The following is a 20,926-nucleotide window of genomic DNA, read 5'->3' as shown; positions in this document are numbered from 1 at the left end:
CTCAGACCAATTTACAGTGGGGCCAGATTTCACATGGGATAATTTTAGCAAGGAGAATTGGAAAAGATTGAGAATCAGTCATGTGGAGTTGACAGTCAGATGTTTTCTGCTCACAGCTATCAGACTGAGTTCGTGCTTGAAGATGTAAAAGCAAGAGAACACTGTTTACAAATGGACTCATGACTGCCATGTATTTCACACACACTCTACTATGTTACCTTTCTCTCCTTACACCCTTCTAAAACTCTCCACCATACCCCTGCAATACTGAGATATGGTGGAGATATGGAGTCAAAATAATCAGGTGAATCTTGACTTTTGGGAACAGGTTGTGCCACACCCAAGCATAGAAGGGGATTTTTTTGTAGGAAAAAAGTACAAGGAATCTAGTAGAATAATACAGCTGCTGATGTCGAAAGTAGGACTCCAAGACTAACATTCCTGTCTGATTGCCTTTATAAACAGTGCTCAGTAATTTTCCAGTACAGTAGTCATTCTGCTAACAGACTTGCCAACTTTCACTCACACAGGTTTCTTTTTAATGTGGTGATTATCATTTTGACAGCTTGGCTTTTTGTAATTTCCCACCAATTATAAGATGAGCCATAGGACAATGTTTTATAATTTACATGCACCTTTGGAAGACCTTTTAAATGGAAGACATTGTATTCTCCCTCCTCCCTATCCTAAATGAAGCAGATCACTCACTTCCACAGGACTCAGTGTGGCGTGAGTAGATGTTCTTCTTGCTGGCAGCTCCATCACTACTCTAAGGCACAGAGTATCAGCACCCTCAGAGGCCTTTGGCAGTGAGTTACCCCTACCCTGATCCATGGCTGTTGTACCTCTGATAGTGCAACTGGTGTCCAGCTCCATTTCTTGCCTTTCAAATAAAGCGGTGTCTTTCCCTCAGCTGACACCACAGGATGCAAACAGGGTAAAAAACATTACAGCAGGCAGTAGTAGGAATGAATTTCACAATTACATATTTTGCTAGATTATCCTGCTAATCCTTCTTTGTGGTAGAGACTGCGCTTGGCCTGAAGAGCCTCAAAACAGAGGCACAGATCACTTAACATTTTAAAACAAGGCAATGTTCAAAGAGAAGGCTGTTGAGTCAAACATTATAATGGGGAAAAATGTGATGTAAGTCAGCCTGGGTGTTTACAGCAAAGCTAAGAAACCTGTCTCATGACTCCATGTGAAAACTAATGCCAAATTGACTTCTGCTCTAGCAAGTCATCTTGAATTACTTGATGTAAATGCACTCCTCATTCTATTCTCTGTTCCCAAGCCTTCTTTTATTCTCTGGAAGACTGCTTCATTGAGTTGAGTTCCTGGATTTGCTTGAAAAGACATTTTTGTCTTTCAGTAGCTAACTACTGGTTGCTGTACTTGAGGACCTTCCTACAACCTAGAATGCATGTGATTTTGTCTCCTAGTGGATGGTGATGACCAGATCTGCCCAAACAGGACATCAGCTCCCCACTCACAAAGGTGCCAAGAAGTCTCCCAGGCTTTCTGGTCTATAGCATTTGGCTTCTCCTCCTGCAAGACCTACCGGAGACTTGGAGCTGCCGACCAGGATGGCTCCCTGAAGAGCAGCCACCAGGGCGCAGCATTGGCCGCTGGCTCCGCCGCCTGCAGCCACCGTGTCTTGCGCAGGGTCCAGCCCGGTCCTGGCAAATTCATTAAGCTCAAGCTGATTCTAGAGATCCCAACTCCAGTTTTGGGAAATACTTCAAAATGAGCTCTTACGTGGTGCCTCCTTGGATCAGAGGGTGCTAACATTACTATTTATGCCAGATTTCCAGGCTAAAATGATTTGAAACCTTCCTCATGGCTGTTCCTTCTTTTTTTCTTTCATGTAAGCAAAACTCAAAGCACACCAAAGATGTTTCTTAGCACAAGGCACAGATAAGGTTTTGAACTCGTTGCTATTGAACCTTATAGATGATAAACATTTGTACAAGTCCCAGAAGAGTCTGACTGGATTAATGAAAGAACATACCCATTTGGAAGCATTGAATGTCTCACTCCCTTCAGTTAACAGCACTCCCAGTACGTCCCTCCAGTTTAGTACAGTTTCCATACAGCCCTGCAAGTAATTTGCTAACATTCTCAACGAGTTTTCCACCATCCTCTCCCCCCAAATTTCTACTATTTGCAAGACTTTTCACCTCACAAAATAAATCCAAAACTGTTCTGCTCCCCATCTACCTGTGATGAAAACACAACTCAATGTGGTGCAAACAGAATGATGAAGACTGCTTTCTGTACTCATGGACAGAAACAGAGCTGTCACACATATATGGGAGAGTCTAAAGGGAGAGGTGGACTCTCAGACAGCAAGAGTCATATAGATAAGCACCACAAGCTAAAATCAGACCAGCAATCAAAGTAATGGACACCAGCAACCATGGCACACTGAAGCACTATGCTTTGAGTGGTCACTAGCCTTTTGGGCAGGTTGGTGAGGTGCTGAGCCAGCTGAGGCCTTGGATGGCTCTGGTAACTGGCATCATTTTTGACCCAGTGGGTATCATTGGAGTACATGAGCCCTTGGAAAGCACAGTGCTGGATTCCAGTCCACACATGGAGAAGTGAAAGGGGAATAGAAGAAGAAAAACAAAGAGGAAAGAAAGAAAAGAAAGAGAAGAAAAGAAAGAAAGAAAGAGAAGAAAAGAAAGAAAGAAAGAAAGAAAGAAAGAAAGAAAGAAAGAAAGAAAGAAAGAAAGAAAGAAAGAAAGAAAGAAAGAAAGAAAGAAAGAAAGAAAGAAAGAAAGAAAGAAAGAAAGAAAGAAAGAAAGAAAGAAAGAAAGAAAGAAAGAAAGAAGAAAGAAAGAAAGAAAGAAAGAAGAAAGAAAGAAAGAAAGAAAGAAGAAAGAAAGAAAGAAAGAAAGAAAGAAAGAAAGAAAGAAAGAAAGAAAGAAAGAAAGAAAGAAGGAAAGTGATCCATGGAACCACAGAACTGACCTCAGCAGCATGCCAGATTTTGGAGCAGATTTAAATGGAAACAATAATCAAAGACATCGTGGTAAATGGATGCAGCATAGGTTTCCTCCAGGCAAAACTCACTGGCTGCATTCTGTGATTAAGATAACTGCTTTTCCAGACAAAGGAAACGTGGTAGATTTAATCTATTTGGTTATCAGTAACAACCTCCTTTTGTTTATTTAAGTTGGAGGAATTGGTGATATGCTGGGAAACATGGATATCGATGTGTAATTTCTATGGTAGGTGAGAGCTGGCTTCAGTGTCATGCTGCAGAGGAGTATCAGGTCTGAAGGGAATCTAGGTTAGTTACCAGTGGGCTTCCTGAAAGATCTGTCTTGCATTTGATCTAATTTAGTATGTTCATTAATGACCTTGGCACAAAAAGAAGGAAAAATAGGGAAAATGCTGACAATACAAAGTCTATACAACAGAGGATTAGGAGTCATCCAGGAAGAACTGAATAACCTTGAGTGCTGCAATAACAGAGATAGGATGAAAATTAATAGCATACTGTGCAAGGTTGTGTGCTTAGGGACTAATAACAAGCATTTCTGTGTTAAAGTAGGATTCCCATGTTGAAACAAATGAGGAGGAAAACATCTAGAATGACTGTAAGCCACAAATATGATGCAGTCATGAAAAAGGCAAAGCATATATCAGGAGAGTTACTGCCAACGAAGGCAGGAGATTATGAGTGCAAGGGTTAGACTGGAGCGAGACTGGGATTCTCCAAACAATTCTGATCACCTGCACACTAAAATGATGAACTTAATTGGAGCACCATGAGAGAAGGTGACCAAGGGAATGAAAAATTTGTGTAGTCTCTGATCCAATAAGGAGTTAAGGACAGGTAATGGATTTAGCCTAGCAAGATGATGGAAGGAGGAGATACAATGGTTTGCTGTATCACATGGCACTCAGCCCAAGGCAAAGAGCTAGGGGGAGAACACTGTATAAGCAAAGGAACAGAGCTGATGCAAGAACAAATGGCTGAAAAATTACAGTGAAAAACTAAGGCTGGAAATAAAAGATCTTGACCCACATGAACACGAGGTCACAGCAGAGCCTTCCAGTGAGGGAAAGAGACTGGAGCTATATCGGTTTCTACATGCTGCTGGTATGCAAGTTAGCAGGAAACTAACCCTTGGACTCAGGAGATACTTTCGAGTCCCAAACAGTGAAAGTAAGGGCTCAGGTCTCCTGTGGTTTTCTGTAGATGAAGGAAGGGATTTCTGGCTTTTATGCTGCTGTTAAGCATCTGTGTAGGAACACCACATATTCAGCAGGTCCCTGAAAGAACTCAACCTCTATTAAAATCTATTACAGCAAAAAGAAGGAAAATTAAGAGTGTTTGCATACAGGCCATTACAAGTCGAACAGTTGGGAAATTTCATGTGGTTTTGGTTCTTTTCCTGCATTAGAGGGGAGCAGTTTCATATTCATAGACTCAACCATGCATGTTGAAGTGTGTGGCCACTGGCCGACCTATGTTTTCAGTAATAACAGCTGATGTGATCTGTGATTTCTGAGTCTTGTGCCAACATGAGTGCTGGGTTTGCCTATATATTTGGGTTGGTGTTCAGTGTGCTGGAAACAACCCATACGCACCGCATGCAAGAATCCAGATTCCATCTGGTTACAGCAGGGTTTTGTAAAAAATATCTAAAGAGCTAGGCAAAGGATTAGAATAAAGAGGTGCTAATAGGGTGCAGTTGGGACAGGAAAGGAAGCTGTAAAGAATTTAATGGAAAAAGAGGGTCAAGGAACATAAAAAATAAAATAGGAAGAAAAAGAGGCATTTTTTTAAAAGGTGAAAGAGTAACAATAATAAAGAATGAAAGATTCTTTTCTTTTTGCCAGTTTCAACAAAACCCTTAAGAAAATTCTCTTCTCTGACGTTTAATTTTAAAACATGTCAGTGTATCCAAACCTTTTTTCAATCCTGCTTTGTGTTTTTCAGGTGCTAGCTTGCAGTTGCAGAGTTCTAATCTGCTCCTTGGCTTCATGAAGCTACTGTCCCCTGCCCCACATTATTTGGCTCTCCCAAGAGGTGGCTGAAGTTCAAAGGGATATATAATTTGCAAAGCACTTTGGGATCGTGCTGGAAGAAAGACACTGTTATTAATATCATAACCTCTTTTTCTCCAGTTCACTTTACATCTATAATGTGGGTTATTAGTTTTTATTTTTATGATAATCTCAACAGAAATAGCCTCCTCCTTTTCCTCCATTTATACAACGTGATCTCACCCCATCCCAAAGAGTTTACAATCCAGATTATACACTGATGGAGAGAGGAAGCAAAGGGACAGGGTGGGATAGTGAATTAAAGTCTCACAGCACATCCACAAGCGAAACGAGAGACTGTGTCCTATGACCCAGGTGGCCATAAGACCCTTCTCTAGAGATAAATACTCTTCAGTTTTCAGTAAAAATGTAAATGTAGTTCAAACTTTACAAGACAGAACAGGTTTACTGCAGAAAGGAAAGCACTGTTCCTCCTCCTGAATTCAGGTAAAGGGCTTAGGTCTGAGTGGAAACGGGAAAGGACCTGATTGTAACAAGACACCACAATAATTTTACTCGAAACCCTAAAACAAATTCAGGGTTCATAAAATAAGCACTGACATGGTGAAAGAGAATGGTTTCTTTAAGATGTTCTTGGTCAGAGAATATGCTAAGCATGCATTTCTAATATCTGGGTGGGCAAACGCAAGTGGAAATTTAAATTCTACAGAGGCACAGAGAATGTGCTTCTGAAAATGTTTCCACTTAAAAGCATGTTAAGTGTGAAAGTGTAGTCTACACGGAGGGAGTGAGGGAGTGTGGCCTATCAGATCATCAGCAAGGATTCTGTGGCCTTTCCGGGTACTAAGCACGTTTGGTGCTTGCTGTCAGTGCTCTGAAAGAAAAGAACCAGTAAGAGTGTCACTATGCCAGTGTGAACTGCTCCCAGGGAAATCTGGGCTATAAATCGCCTGGTAACTCCGTACAGAAGAAGAGATACCTTGGAATAACATTAAGGGCTGGGCCTGAAATCCCAAAGGAACACAATTGAGATATAGTAACAGAGTATCCCTTTCTCAGGAGGTTTTGTGGGATTTAACATAACCCACTGGAGAGGCAGCAATGTCATGCTGAAAACGCAGCGAGGAGGAGACTTAATCAAGGGCTTAGGGTCAAAGCGATCCCATAGAGAAACAGCACCATGGATCTTAGGGCTCTATCAGATCTGATGGCCAAGACCATCTCCATGGTCTCCAAGACTTTGTTGCTCTCATCTAGCAGAGGCAGAAGCTGCAACCTTCCTCCAGAGCTTTAGAGGTTGCTTTTTTTACCTCTACCACTTGGAACCCCTCCATATACATGCCTGGGCTCACACCAGTCTCCTCTAATGGCTTAACATAAGGTCTGTAAGAAATACAGGGCAGAGTAGAAACAAAAGCAGATGCTCCTTGTTTCTGTCTTTCTTAAAGAATGATATGCCAGAAATCCCAGCATCACTGAATTTAGGAAACTTCCTCATGGAAATGACAGTTGTTTCTTTGAAGTCACTGGGAGTTTGGTGCTCACACACCTAGAAGCACATGGGGTATCTCATCATACCTTTCAGTACCACTGAAAGCAGTATGGCCACAATATTGTACAGCAGCAATAACAGGCAATGCAGACAGAAAATCAAGCCTGAAACAGCCTTATTGATGGATGACCTGACACTGGATTTCCCTGCTTCAAGGCACTGTAATCAGAGAGCAGGTCTGCAGGTCTAATTAGAAGGAAGTGTGCTGTTTCTCATTGTCCCTATTGTTTCTGCCAGGAGGATTAGCTTTGAAAGTACATTTCCCTGGCTTGTGTGATTATACAAGGTGCAACAGCCAGCAGGTTGTTTCGAACATGCTTTTTTAGATGTTGTTGAGCTTTGTCCTAAATTGATTTTATGTTCTAACTACTATTAAAAGTGAAGCCTCTACAATACTCCACAATGCTAAACATTACTGTGAAACAAGAGTAAACTGAACAGTTTAATTTGCCTTCCTGTGTTTTGTCATTTTGGTCAGAAATGTCTTGTTTTATACAACACAGATCAAAATCAATTCAGCTGCAAGTGCTTGTGGAAGGAAAAAGAGAGTTTTTATTGGGTTTTAGCACTTATTATTAGCTCTTTATTTGCTCCTATTGATGCAGAAAAGCACTCTTACTGAGCAAAGCATTTAAAATGTGTTTCAGCCTAACTTCTTCACTTCAGCAAGATTCAGGTATGTTTCCAAAACCATGCAGGTCTTGCTAAACACTATACAAACTTCACATGAAGAAGAGACACTGGTCAACTAGAAACTTCTAGTCTGAACTATGCTAATACAGACCAGGCAGGCAGCACAGCAGGTGAGTTAAAGCAGCTTAAGGCTGTCAGTTGTTTGCAAGTGTTTTTGTGGCACTGTTTGACAATTCATCAGACCCTGTTCTGCACTGAATAATAAAGAAGGTTAGATATCCAGTCACTGCTCTCCTGTCTAACTTTATACTGCAGGTTGCTCTGTCACCCAAAAGGCAGCCAAGGGGAAAAGCGAGCCATTCCTAAACAATGCACGAAGGCAGCCTGCATGGAATCTGGCCTTACTGGACACAAACTAAATGGACTCTGAGGTAATGAAAGTCTGACCTGCTCAACAAAAGGAAATGAATATTACAGCTGGTTACTGTGGCTAACAATGTGTCCCAATACTTGTAGATATTTTCACCACATTCACCAGATGGAGGCTTTGGAAACGGGTGATTTGTAAAGGAAAAGGATACTGGGATTTATTATTGTTTAACTCCTTACCGTGACTGGCAGGGGTGTGTGTTACATTTCCTGACCTGGGGCTCGGGGCGATTCACTCGCTGGCAATCACTGTCATTCACAAGTGTCATGGTCTTGTTAATGATTCGAGTACAGGATACAATGGTTTTCCTTTCACCTATAAGTCAAGTAAAAAACAGCTCTGAAAAAGGAAACCAGTGGCTCAGAACAAAATCAGGTCAAGTCAATAACCAAAATGCAGAGGCTAGAAGCTCCCTACTACCTCTGCAAGATTTAATCTACACAGATCTACCAACTCTGCAAGCAATCCCATTTCCCACTTCTGTCTTAACTTTGTACTGTTCTGATTTTTACTTTATTTCTATTTCTTTTCAGAAAAAGCTACAAATCGTTCCCCAGTAATTGAGAAATTGGCTGCTTCAGAGCAACAACAGGTTGGGCTTTCTTATTCAAGCATATAATATGGAAACACCTTGAAAACAATTTGCTTTAATTTCTGGTTCCTCCTCCACAGATAGCTGTGCCCTGTAATCACCTAGGACAGATGTACCAGCCATGTAAGCTGAAACCACACAACCATCCACCCCTTAGTGACTGATGATGACAGGACAGCTGCCTCTTGCTGCTCTTCACTCAGGAAGAGTCAGGTTGAAAAGGAGTGACCGGGGTTCAAGAATGATAAATTGGGTTTGTTTCCATTTCCCAAAGTGGTGAAATTAAGCTACCGGAATAAATAATTTCTTAACCTCCAGATATACTGCTTTAAAAACCCTGAAGTATCTCAGGAGTATTCAGCATTTCTCACATAAATTCTGTGTATCAGGAGTTTCATCAAGACACAGCACTGTGGCCCTCAGGGTTCAGCCTTCCACTGTGTGACAATCACTACATGTGACAAGGAAAATATCATAGATGCTCTTTCTAACCCTGAGTCTGCATCAAATGAATTTTATTCATGATCTGCAGCATCTCACGGACAAAATGTAAGAGATAATTGCCATCCAAGCTACTACTGGGGGGTGCTGATTTGATTCAAATAGGTGGCAGGCTTGCAGCACAAGTCAAAAGAGCTCCAGATTTCCCACTCACTCACGTGAGGATTTAATACTCCATCCCTGGTGGTGTTCAAGGCCAGGTTGGACAGAGGCTTGGGTGCCATGGTTTTGTGGGAGGTGTCCCTGCCCATGGCAGGGGGGTTGGAACTGGATGATCTTAAGGGCCTTTCCAACCCTAACGATTCTGTGATTCTGTAATGGCTCTAAGAAATTAGTTTTCATAAATGCATAAAAGTGTCCATTCTAAAATGAGTTCTATTTAACAGAAAAAATAGATCCAGAATTTCAGTACACTGAAGGCAGTGAGCCTGCAAATGTGAAGATGAGCACTCTTTGCTTCTGTCATATAATATGATAAATAACTGGGTCTGTTGGTGAAGAAAGACTGGCCAGAATGCATGGCAATCATCCATTTTCCTCAGGGAAAAACCTACTCCTTCCAGCACTGAAACTCCAAAGGACAGTGGCTGACAAAACAGTCTCTGGTTTCACAGGCATCAATTCCCCCCAGGGTTTCAGCAAATCTGCCTCAGCACATCCTGGGGATCATCTGCAAGGTGTGATTTGCAGTGTGCTCACGTCCACCTCACACTAAGAGCATCTGATGCAATCTGCAGTTGTCACAGCAGCGCTGCCCCAGTTCCATCCCTGGGGAAGGAAGTGTCTTTCAGTGAACAAGCCTGAACACCTGTGGAAACTCTGCTCCAAGAATGTGACTGAGACTTGAGATATGGGGCTGCACACGGTGCCTTGAGCTATCCATGGAGCACTAATCCAGGTGCAACTCCAGCCTACGGTAACGAGCCGACAAAGCAGTGTCCCTGCCAAAACACTGAGTGAAAATTAGCTGTGGGGATGTGGATGAGAGCTGGGAGAGCTGGTGAGAATGAGCTCTCTTTTGAGTTCATTATGGCAACATCCATACCCATGGCTGGTTTCCTTCATACTTTGGCAACACTGTCCTTCTGCAGGCACCTCTCTAATGGCTGGTGACTGTAAACCCTGTCCAGCAAGTCCCACCAAGCTTCCAAAGAGCCTTACCTCCTCCACACTGCACACTGCATCCTTCCCATCCACTGTGTGTCCAGATGTACAAGGAATCCTGTTGCTTTTCTGGCTCGCTTCTGTTTTCAGCAGTATAGTTTACAGGAATGGTGTATTCGTAATGAATTCCATAATTCTGGTCATGAAATAACAGCACCTGGTTCGGCAGGAAAAGAAAGGCTGTTACAACACACTGCGCACTGGGAAAGCCAACACACCGCAGAGACAGTACTGCTGGGAATGCTGTCTCAGGACAATGTTCTAAACTATAAGTACCTTGTGAAAGGCAACCAAATCTTTATCTAGAAACCTGAAATCAGTGATATTGGTAAAACAGGGCATCTGCAGGAGCAACGACTGCTTGTGGTTTGTGAATATTTAAACCACTCCTGGGAATGTCTAAACCTGGAATTTTGCATAGCTTTGTTTAAGCCTCAAATGTGATCAGCAGGCCACTGTCCGTAGTTTGAAGGTAGAAATGTTTATTAACCCATCTGAAAGAACAAGTTGATCCTTCTCAAAGCAAAACTAACTCATGAAAAAGAAGTCATGCCTGTTGAGCAACATGGCCTTCAGAGTGTGACTGTTCCTGCTGACAAGCTGACAAGATTTTACTGCTTCAGAAACCTGAAGATGACAAGGAAGAGCCATTCCATAGAGCTGCTGGCAACATATATATTCTCATACCCTGCACATTGCTAGAGGAAGGTGAAACTTGCTTCCAGCAGCAGGCTGATTATTTCCCGTGGAGTCACATGTGATGTCTCTAGTGTCACCACCCAAAAATTCACTATTAACAGACATAAGAACTAAGACAAATGCTCATTTATTCACCACAGGCAGATGACAGTTCTGATCCTGTTTTGATTTACATCTTGGGCTTCATTGGCTCTCACTTTCACTGGCTTGAGTCAGAAGTGACTAGAAGATACTCAAGTGGCATACGAGGTCCAGAGAATCTGAGTTACCACACTCTTAACAAACGCCACAGAAGTACTACCGTAATGCTAATGGTGTGGCTTTGGACATATTACCCCATAATCTCAGCAGCATCAGACAGGTGAATATTGCTGGCTCTTGTCACCTACTGAAATAGGAGCAGCATCTTACCAAGTAAGATATTTCAAGTAGAGCTATCATAGGTGAAGCAAGCAGCTGCCCAGTTAACAAAAGCAAATCTGCAAATGCTGTTTTCTCCCAGCAATTACTGTTTCCCATTCAGAGCTGCAGAAATCACTCCTGTTTTACCAATCATCTCACTAAAGCTGTCATTTAACCAAAACAATTAACTGAAAGGCATCCATCTCACAGCCACTGACATCCTGGAGGTCTGCGCTGTGAACACTGTGGGACTACACAAACTCATCTCCCATGAGTTGCTCTGCACAGTGCATAACTCTGAAGAGAAAAGCATCTTCCAGACAATGACATGATTTTGCTTCAGCCACAGAGGCAGCCTAACTAATAGCACTGAATACCAAGGGTGAAACTAGGCAGTCATCATTACAATTTCAAAGATGAATGGTTATTTTTTAAACACCATTTGAAATGCCAGCCCAAGTCCTGCTCTGGCTTTCTTTAAGTGCATGAGATACAAACAGCTTGTTCTACAGAACTGATCAGTCAGCCTTGACTAAAGCTTCTTTATGCCCTGTGAGTGTTTGGTTGTCCTCTACTGCTGAGGGGAGGCCTAGCACAGGCCTAGTTACACAAACATTCATTTCTCCAAGAAATACACTTACAGCAACACACTTGGAGAAATGCCTCAAGTATTAAAAGCCAGGTCCTAAAAAGAAATCCTTATTATCTCAATATGGGTGCAAGACTAGTGTCTAAAAGGCCCATCTGAAACCAATTTCATGCAATTTTGTAGCCATATATAATTGGGGTGTGTATGTATGTGTGTATAATTGGTTTCAAATGCAGGTCACAATGGACTGACTGAAGCTTCTGGCTCTTTGTCAGTCCAGTGTATTCCACCACTGTTTGAACAACAGTTTTCTATTTAGAGGTAACTGGTAACCATGCTGCAGTTCTTGTGTTGAAAGAATGAAACCCACCACCCTGTATCAAGGAAAAGATTAATATCTGATCTGAAGAAAAGACTTCACATGTGCTTTGTTTATGACTGGCAGTGATTTTAGCCACATGCTTTTTTAACTGTCTGGTAACTTTTACTTTCCTCTCTTTTAATCATTTTGGGAAGGGAGGTGGGTGCTGAAAATGCTAGTCTATACCTGGAAAGGATACTCATGGAGAACCTGATAATCACTACTTTCCTATGTTAGCTACTTACTCCTTAATGAGGGGGAAATGAGTATTTCTTTAAAAACAAAGCTTTGCTGATGCTGAAGTTCACAAAATGCTGCTACTAGATTTTACTGCAGTACACCTCAACCATGTATCACCCTGAAAGGTTCCAAGAGCTGGCAAAGGAACCCTGCACAGCATCTTCACAAACGGTACCTGTGCAACTCCTCTTTCTTACATGAGGTTAGGAAGACCTTGGCAGTACAAGATACTTTGTCAGAGTCCTGGTTTCAGGAGGCAAGACTTGTGTTAAGGCCAAAGTCAAGTAGAAGCTGATTTTGCTGCTGATGAAGAAGGCAGACCTTGAATTACATGGCTAAGTCAGGAAGGTGCTGGTGTGCCCAAAACTGCACCTCTGACTAGCTCAGTAGTAACCTCTTTGAATGCAGCTTTAAACTGGTCTGTACATGAACCTGATAAACTCATTCATCTGTCTTGAGAAAGCAAAGACAAAACACCTCATGTTCCTATGCAGCATATTTTGACACATAGTGCTGACAAAGTGGAGTGTTATTATTTTTTATGTCTGTGTGAAAAGTTTGAACAACTTTTGAGCTTTTCAAATTGCTTCATGAAATGTTGCACAACAAACACCAGCAAGCCCCAAAATTCAGGTGAGGAAAGGGCAGGACTCCTGCTTTATAGCAGTTCTTATGGATAGCCTTCAGAGAGCAAATACAGCAAAATGTCACAGGCAAAAGAAAGAACACACAGAAAAATGTAGTTGGATTAAAAAATCAAGGGTAAAAAACACAGGAAACAATGCATACATTAAAATACTCTAAGCAAAACTTGATATAGGAACTAGAAAGCTTTCTGCAGATTTTCAGCTAATAACACATGCATGAGACATGTCTTACAACTGTGTTACAGATAGAACATTAAGGTTGTCACCAACATTAAGGGACAGGCCCATGAGTCACCCCATCACCCATTAGTGTCAGGACTGGGACTACAAGTCTTTTCACCCCTGTGGACTTCTCGCTCATGTTTTCATATAGCAGCCATATGACTACTTATAAAATGACATGCCTGGTTAACAGAAGAACTATGTTGAGCATTAGGAAAAAGCTTTCAAGAACACCTTAAAATACATAAAACTGAAAAAACAATATAAAGGAAACAAATAACTAAGTCACTACAGATGGTTAAAGTCACATTTATCATCTTTACATGCCAAATCTGCATCTCTTTCAGTTGGAGGAACAGTGTATTTAAATACACAACACATTCTGTTATAAGCTGAGAAGATATTCAGCAAATATCCTTTCATGTGTGAACAGGTATGTCCATGAACTAAAGAAGGTCCCTGGAAAACTACATTCTCTGGAATGGGCTTGTCACATTGTCTGCGACACATTAAAGGAACATCCTGTGCTGGACATGACCTTACTGGAACACTGTATAGAGACAGCATCATTTACTTTCATGCAGTAGCTGGGTTTCTCCAGCCCTTGCAATGCTGCAGAAGAGTACAGACAGAGGCACTGGAGCAAAAAAACTAATGAGGAAGCAAACAATGAAAACTGAACTTTTAGCTAGGATAGAAACCCTTCACGTTGCATCACTTAAGAAACACAAACAAAGGATATAAAGTTACCATCAAGTGCAGTGGTATTTTAGTTGGTCCTTTGGCAGAGATTTTCTCCCACAGACCCCTTCGCACGTACCGGACAGTAGTGCCTGCGATCTGAAACTCACCAGGAAGCTCAATTTTCCAGTCGCTGTTAATGGATCTCTTACTGGAATCTTTTAAAGCTGAAATGAATCAAACACCAGGGGATGAAATGTAAGTGAATTTGTAATTACGATACAGACAGAACCTGTCTCAGCCCACCTGAAAAATACTGAGAATAAAAGATACTTGGAGTAACATGTCCTTTCCTCCAGCATAACCTATTGCAGCAGGATCATTGATATCTTTCAAACACTGGAAGACACCTCCAACCATAAGGACATCACATTACCATTGACTCATCTGTGCATGCTGATTTAGGGATTTATGTGTTTTCTGTGTCAGAACGGAAGCAGAGTTATCCAGATGCTGGTGTGATGCACTGGAGGAAAGTCCCAGGCCCCTCTATGGAAATCCATGCACTGTGATCAAATTTGCTCTGACATCAGACAGATAGAATAGCTCAAGTGTTACTGGGCTTCTTTAATTCAAGGCTGTGTCTTTTAGCTAAGCCATTAACAAGATGTTTTCTTAACCTCCAGCATTTCATGCCTATTTTATTCTCTGCAGTAAAGAACACAACCTTGGTTTTCACTTAACTGAATGTGTTGCAAGAAGATAAGAGGAGCTAATTTAAAGCCTTTTCAAGATAATATAAAAATCTCCCATTGTCATCTCTTTGGATCAAGTCCCCATAGCCCCCAAATCCTCATATTTGTACTAATGCTATATGTAACTGCCTAACACACTTAACAGACAAGGAACTGGACTTCTTGTCAGGTGCATAACACAGCTGACTTAACAGTTGGGTCTAATTTACCATGGGAGTGTTTGTAAAAGTTTTGGGCTATTCTACATAAACTTGCCTTTTATTCTAGTTGGCCATGTCTAACACCTTTTATATGAAGGTTTCCTCAAGAAATGAGAGGCCAGCTCACCTCTTCCTCAAATGAGGTTTGAGAGGAAGGAAATCCCTGTTAGCTTTCTCTTTAGGGGTTTTCCTGAAAAGCTGTTCTATTTGGCTCAACAGGACAAGTACCTGGCTCCACAGATCCCAGAGGTTCTGCTGCAGGCAAGAGAAGGTACCTGAAGTGATTCCAGCACAGGGCACCATCTCACAGTGGAAACCTATTTTTAGCCTATTCCATGTACAATGCACAGACATGCCCCAGGCACCTGGAAATCTCTATGCTGTTAAAACAGTCCCTAGCATATTTTATGGCCCAGGTCAACTTGAATCCTGCCAAAAAAACTCCTAGCATGAGTCAGAATCCAGAACTATCAAGGATCTCTTCTCAGTAAGCAGTATGCAGACAGCCCCCTTCACTGGGGGCTGAGAGCTCATACACAAGATGCTCCATGACCACTGGCCTCAGCGCCCAGGAATACTGTAGGGCACATTCAATTTATCAACTGAACATCATTTGTAGTATCTAACCTCAGGGGAAGTCTGGAGCAGGTGGAGCTCCATCCAATGTCCTCTGCATCCCAACCTATTCTATGATTCTATGATCTGTGTGTGCCTTTCTGAGGGTCTGCATCCTGGGGAGTTACTGGAGAAAGGTGGAAAATCTTTCTGTCATACTGCAAATAACCTTCCTGACAGCTCTCATGGCTCCATCAGAGGATCCAAAATCAGGGTGAAGGGAAACTGCACGTATGGTTCCCCATGGAGGAGTGGGATGTATGTGGGGGAATGGTTTTCTGAGGGAAGTTCTCTGGCACATAGACAAGGGGCATGATGATGTTCTGGTATTTGCATGCTACCACAATATAACTCTGTCTGTGGCTTACTTCTCTTCCTGCTTTGTTCCTCCACCTACAAAGTACCCTCTGCAAACTCCAGACAAAATCCTGAAGTAGGATTGCTTTCCTCTGCCAGAGCCTCATGGTTTCCAGGCAGATCAAAGCAGCCATCACACTGGCCTTGAGGAGCTGTGAACATGACTAATCAAAGCTGTGGATGAGATAAAACTATCTCCATGCAGTATGGCTGACGAGTAAAGATAGCATGGCACACACTCAAAACAGTGTATAAGAACTTGAATGACTAAATCTATGCTTTGGTTCCAGTTCATCATCAAAGGAAGACAGCTCACTGATGAAAAAGAAAATGTTTAATCTTTGTGGACCTCTCTTCTGGGTAAGGTTTGATTTTGATTGCTGGAGGCACTGCTCCTTTAGTGACTGAGGAGACAGAGAGTTGGAAACAGCTCCTTGAGGACTGCAGGGATTGCACTGGCAACTCAGCAAACTGTTTGGGCCAAAGTATTTTTGCCACTGTTTGTCTTCATTGCACACAGGTGCCCCATCAGCAGGGATCAATGCTGCAGCTGTAAAACCTTCATGTCTCTTAGACAGAGTATTGCACTTTCTCCAGTAGCTACTGTGACACACAGAGAATAAGCAAAGCATGCAACAAAGAACACTTGCCCAACCTCCCTGAGAGCTCAGTGGCCAGAACTTGTCTGACTGTGCTGGAAAAGCGCAAATGGGAAAGCTTTTATAAGCCCTTTTTTGCCAAGCAGCCTTCACTGATTTAAGCTGGTACCCACAGGATTCACTCTGCCTTGGACAGCCAGCTGCAGTTCTCCTAGCACCCTGCACCTCAAACAGGGTAGGGAAGCACAGCTCTTTCTGTTCCCCCCACTGTGGGTACATTTAGGTAGTAGAATCCACTGTTACAGCTCTAACATGTTTCTGGCTCAAAGTTGTACAGTAGAAGAAGCAAAAGGAACCCCAGCAACAACCCATAACTTCTTTTTTTCTTGTTGGCTGGAAGACAGGAACTGACCAATCTGCCTCTAAACCTGGCAGCTACTCAGATCTTTATTTCCACCTTGGGTCCCTCCAGCTTACTTCCCAGCCTGTGGACACAAACTGCAGAGGCATTTCCTGTTCAAGGTGGTTTTTAAGCATTAAAGCCAGCCAAGGCAGCCAGCGTGGGTTGCCTGTAGGTGGAGGGAAATTCTTCAGGCACTGCTCCCAGCACATGGAATAATGATTCCAAATTACGCTGGGCTCATTTCCAAAGTGTGGTACCTGGTTCTGAGTGGAAACAGGACCTGACTGGACTCAACTTTGTCAGTGTAATTGAAATAGAAAATCCTTCCATATTCAGACCTAGATTTACAATGCATTATGAGGCCTATCAGAGTGATTGGAGTTTGTTTTCTTGGTCATCTTTTTCATCCTATTGGAACACTTCTGTTGATATTTTTCAGCTTAGGTTAGCAAGACACTGGGTATCTTTTCTTCGTGTCCAATGTCCCTTGAAAGAGAACTCCGAAAAGCTTAAAGGTGTTCTCCTGGCTCCTGAGCATTTCCCAAAATGCTAAAAGCTTTAAAATAGCCACATTTTTATCTATCTTTATGACATGCACACAGGGCTAAGTCCTGCTCTCAAATACACACAGTCTTAATCTTCAGTGGGGAAATACCTGCTTTGGTAAAGGTTGTGTGGTCACAACGAAAGGCAGTTGCTAGCTCCATGTAGCACTCGCAGTGCAGTAGCTACCTGCCAAGCCCAAGCCCTGGACAAATACCCTGTGCATATCCCACCAAGAGAAACAAAAAGGCTGCTTCCAGAAGGCAGAGTGTTTGCAAAACCCAAGGAAACACTGCTTCTCATTGTTCCACCAGTGCTTTGCTATGTCAAACATCTTACATGTAGGCGTATTCCTCTCCCAGCAAGTTGGCTGCAGCAACAGTGGAAGTACTAGTAGTAGTGATACATGCTTCCTACCAAGAAGTGGCACAAATGCCAATGCTTTTGACCTAAAGGCAGCTGAATGACATAATTTGCCCTCTTTTTTCCCCTCTGATGATTTGCTCTCTGTTTTCCCCCTGAATCTGGAATGAAAGGCAGAGAACCAAACCATCTTTCCCAGTGATCTTGCCAACCATGGTAGCATCTCAAGACAGAAAACAAATAGCACTAGACCTGAAATCCTAAGGCACAATCACTATGTAAATACTCTCAGCACCATTCTATATCCCAGGACTGGATATTAACATCTCTGTTGGCTACACACATGGAGGATTATGAGCAACAGACATAGAAATCAGAAATCAAGGGTCCTAGTCTAACTCTGCTACTTATTCCCTGCATATCCATGAGCAAGTTGCAACACCTCCATTTCCTCTTCTGCAAAACAGAGAGCAACTAGCTTCTTATTCCTCCCCATTCTTATCACAGGCTTGATATATCTCTGGAAGCAATTCAATTTTTCAGAGTGCTTTCCTAGCCTAAAACCTCAAGGCTTTGGATAAATAAAGTCTTTGCTCTGAGAAGCTCACTTTGAGAGAACCAGAACATGCACAAGTGAAAGCAACATCTAATACTTCCTAGACTAAGGGACAGCTGGAACATGCATCTGCTCCAACCACTGCAATGAGAATATCAACACATGCAAGGGCTGAAACACTGTTTGATATGGAAGGACAAAAATAATGCGTTCATACGTTCACCAACAGCAAGAACAGCTGAGGTTTGACAACGCAGGGACCCATAAGCTGCAGAAGTTTACTGAGCAAAGGAGGAAGTTTGGGATTTTCTCTTATCATCTTGTTTTTCCACATAGCATAAAGAACTTAAGAGACAGAATACACCCAGTTATGTGTGGCCGTGAAGCTCTGAGTGTGCAAAGGATGTTTCAATGTGCTGGGTGTTCTTTTGAGCCTTGGACAGTTTTCCTTCAACTCCCTCCTCTGCCACAGCATCCTGCCTGAATGCAAGGCAATGGGGCATCAGCATTCCTGTGACTCGGTCTCCCTAGAAGTAGATTGAAGCTAAAGCCCTTCATCTAATGCACTGTAATGGCAAAAAAAGAAACACCCCTAACACTGGAGAGAAGAGGCAGATCACCAGACTGACAGACATGTGTTGTAACTGACTGGTTGCATTTTACAAATGCCCTTTGAACCTTTAATCTAAGTGCTGAGTAACTGGACAACAAATTTGCAGACAGACTCTGCCCTGCAACAGCTTCACATACAAATATGACCCATCACCCATGTCTAAAACTTTGTTTCCAACAGGGAAAATAGGAAGCCTGCTTCCCTCAAAAGGAACACAGAAGTAGATACTAGAAGAGGATTAAACAAGTTGTTTGGCCTGAGAAAATCTGGACAAGTGGACTAGTGGCTGCAGCTAGCCCATCTCAGAGTGCAGGATCAGGTCTTGGGTGAAAACCTGCCAGGTCAAGTGAAAACCTGCCACTGCAGGAAATTGTACAGGAGACCTCATGGTTAGGTTATTGAGGGACATCAGCTGCTCTGTCCTGCCTCTGCTTCAGTCTGAGCTGGGCACCTTCCTATCTGTATCTCTGTCATTCCCTTCTCTGAATCCACTGTTCTCTTTCCCACTCCCTCCCAAAGTTGTGTGCTCCTGGCAGTTATGTCCAACCCACTGCCAAGTTCTGTGGGGGAACTCTTCTGTCTACATAGAAGTACTCTCTGGTCCTTCCAAGTTGTACAGGGCCTGTAAATGTCACACTATCACATCATGAAACCAAGCCATGAAAGCAGAGAGAGATTGCAGCAAGAATGAAATCAACAGCCACTTCCTGGCAACAACAAATGTATCATCTTACAGGTCACTTCACAAAGGGTCATTTTGACAGAAAACAGAGCTGAGTTTTGAAGGAAAACATTTGGGTTTTTTGTCTTTTTACCCAGAAAGCTGTGAGCAGGTTTATCCTCAACCACTCTGATCCGCCGGGCACCTGCAGGGATCACAGCTGCTTCGATGTAACCTATGGCAACAAAAGAGCAGATGGATGAGAACACGCCACAGGCAGCCAGAGGCATCAATCACTCAGTATCTCACCATGAAAAAACAACTCCAGCCCAAGTTGGGGAATGGGTGGGAAACACTTCAAATGAGATCCCTGCGTTGGCAGCCAAGTTTCACTGCTGTGACATGCATGGTTATGACTAACATTTCAGTCTGAGAAGAGAGAGAGAAATGCACGTGTGCTGCTTAATTGTGACTTGAGGCTTGGGCTTAATTAGATTTGCTCCCTTTGAATCACCCTGGCTCTCCTGCAGTACTGACAGAGATGCATGAGGACTGTTCCTGAGCTGATGCAAAGTGTCACGGTCAGGAGCAATGCTGCACAGCACAGAACAGACATCTAGGTTCTGAAATGAAGTTTCCAACAAATACTCTTGCTTTCCCAGAAAAAACCCTGCTTGGGGATATGACTGATATCTGAAAGGACTCATTTCCACAAAACATTTTGATGATGCTAAAACTAAACAGCAGGAATTAGTGGGACAAATGGGGGAAAAGGAGTTTTCACACTTCAGCTTTCTGTACAGAAATTCTGGAGGATATAAATGGTAATGGTCTCCAAGCATCAGGATGCTAAAGCAGAATTCCACAGCTTAGATTTGATGCAACAACAGAGCTGAAAGTTCCTTAAGGGTTAGGGTTAGTTCCTTAAGGACTGTGCACCAGTGCCTCTAAACACTGCCAGCAGATGCACATGGCACATGAGAGCATCCCAGCACCTGACCTGTAGGAAAAGTTTCAACAGCATCCCATCATATTTTTATAGAATCCTCTTGGGTTTTATCTTTCTGAAACTCTCAGCCTTTTCCTGCTTCCCTCAACCACCAGCAATGTCATGCTATTATACCATTTTTGACTAACAGAATAACAGTAAGAATAATTAGGAGCTATAAGGAAACGCAGCCTATTTTCCCTCTTCATGGAGCCATGTGGAGTTACAGACTTGTTCCATGGAGTGGAAGTGGTGCCTTTAAATTAGGAAGCTGAGGAACATTATAGCCCATTTCAAAGGTCTGAGAGCCAGGCAGAGTTTTTCCACTGGCTTCACTGAGCTCTGAATCAGGCCCCTGTGAATGACACTAATCTCATCACAACCATTACTTGATTCCTTCTAATTGGCCACCCAGTTTACTTTGCAGTATATAACCTGGCATCTCTTTTAGGTTATTGCTCTCCTCTTTCTTTAGATTTTAAGTAGCTTATCCTCTATGTACCCTCATCCCTCTTTTTGCTTTAAAGGCTCTGTG

The 20,926-nt window shown here is 42.6% G+C and overlaps 1 protein-coding gene across 2 annotated transcripts in view; it reads right to left on the bottom strand.

Moving 5' to 3' along the window:
- Positions 1-20,926, bottom strand: part of ADAMTS17 (ADAM metallopeptidase with thrombospondin type 1 motif 17) — a 172,125-nt gene that overhangs the window by 30,364 nt on the left and 120,835 nt on the right. For both annotated transcript variants that reach the window (XM_034066234.1, XM_034066235.1), the window contains 4 exons: positions 19,558-19,638; positions 13,808-13,965; positions 9,895-10,054; positions 7,820-7,955 (listed from right to left, as the gene is read on the bottom strand). In XM_034066234.1, coding sequence (XP_033922125.1) covers positions 7,820-7,955; positions 9,895-10,054; positions 13,808-13,965; positions 19,558-19,638 — 535 coding nt within the window. The remainder of the gene's footprint in view (positions 1-7,819; positions 7,956-9,894; positions 10,055-13,807; positions 13,966-19,557; positions 19,639-20,926) is intronic.

This window comes from Melopsittacus undulatus, chromosome 9 (genome assembly GCF_012275295.1).
Source record: "Melopsittacus undulatus isolate bMelUnd1 chromosome 9, bMelUnd1.mat.Z, whole genome shotgun sequence".
NCBI lineage: Eukaryota > Metazoa > Chordata > Aves > Psittaciformes > Psittaculidae > Melopsittacus > Melopsittacus undulatus.
Note: the sequence above shows the minus strand (reverse complement) of the source record. Positions and strands in the feature narration are given on the sequence as shown.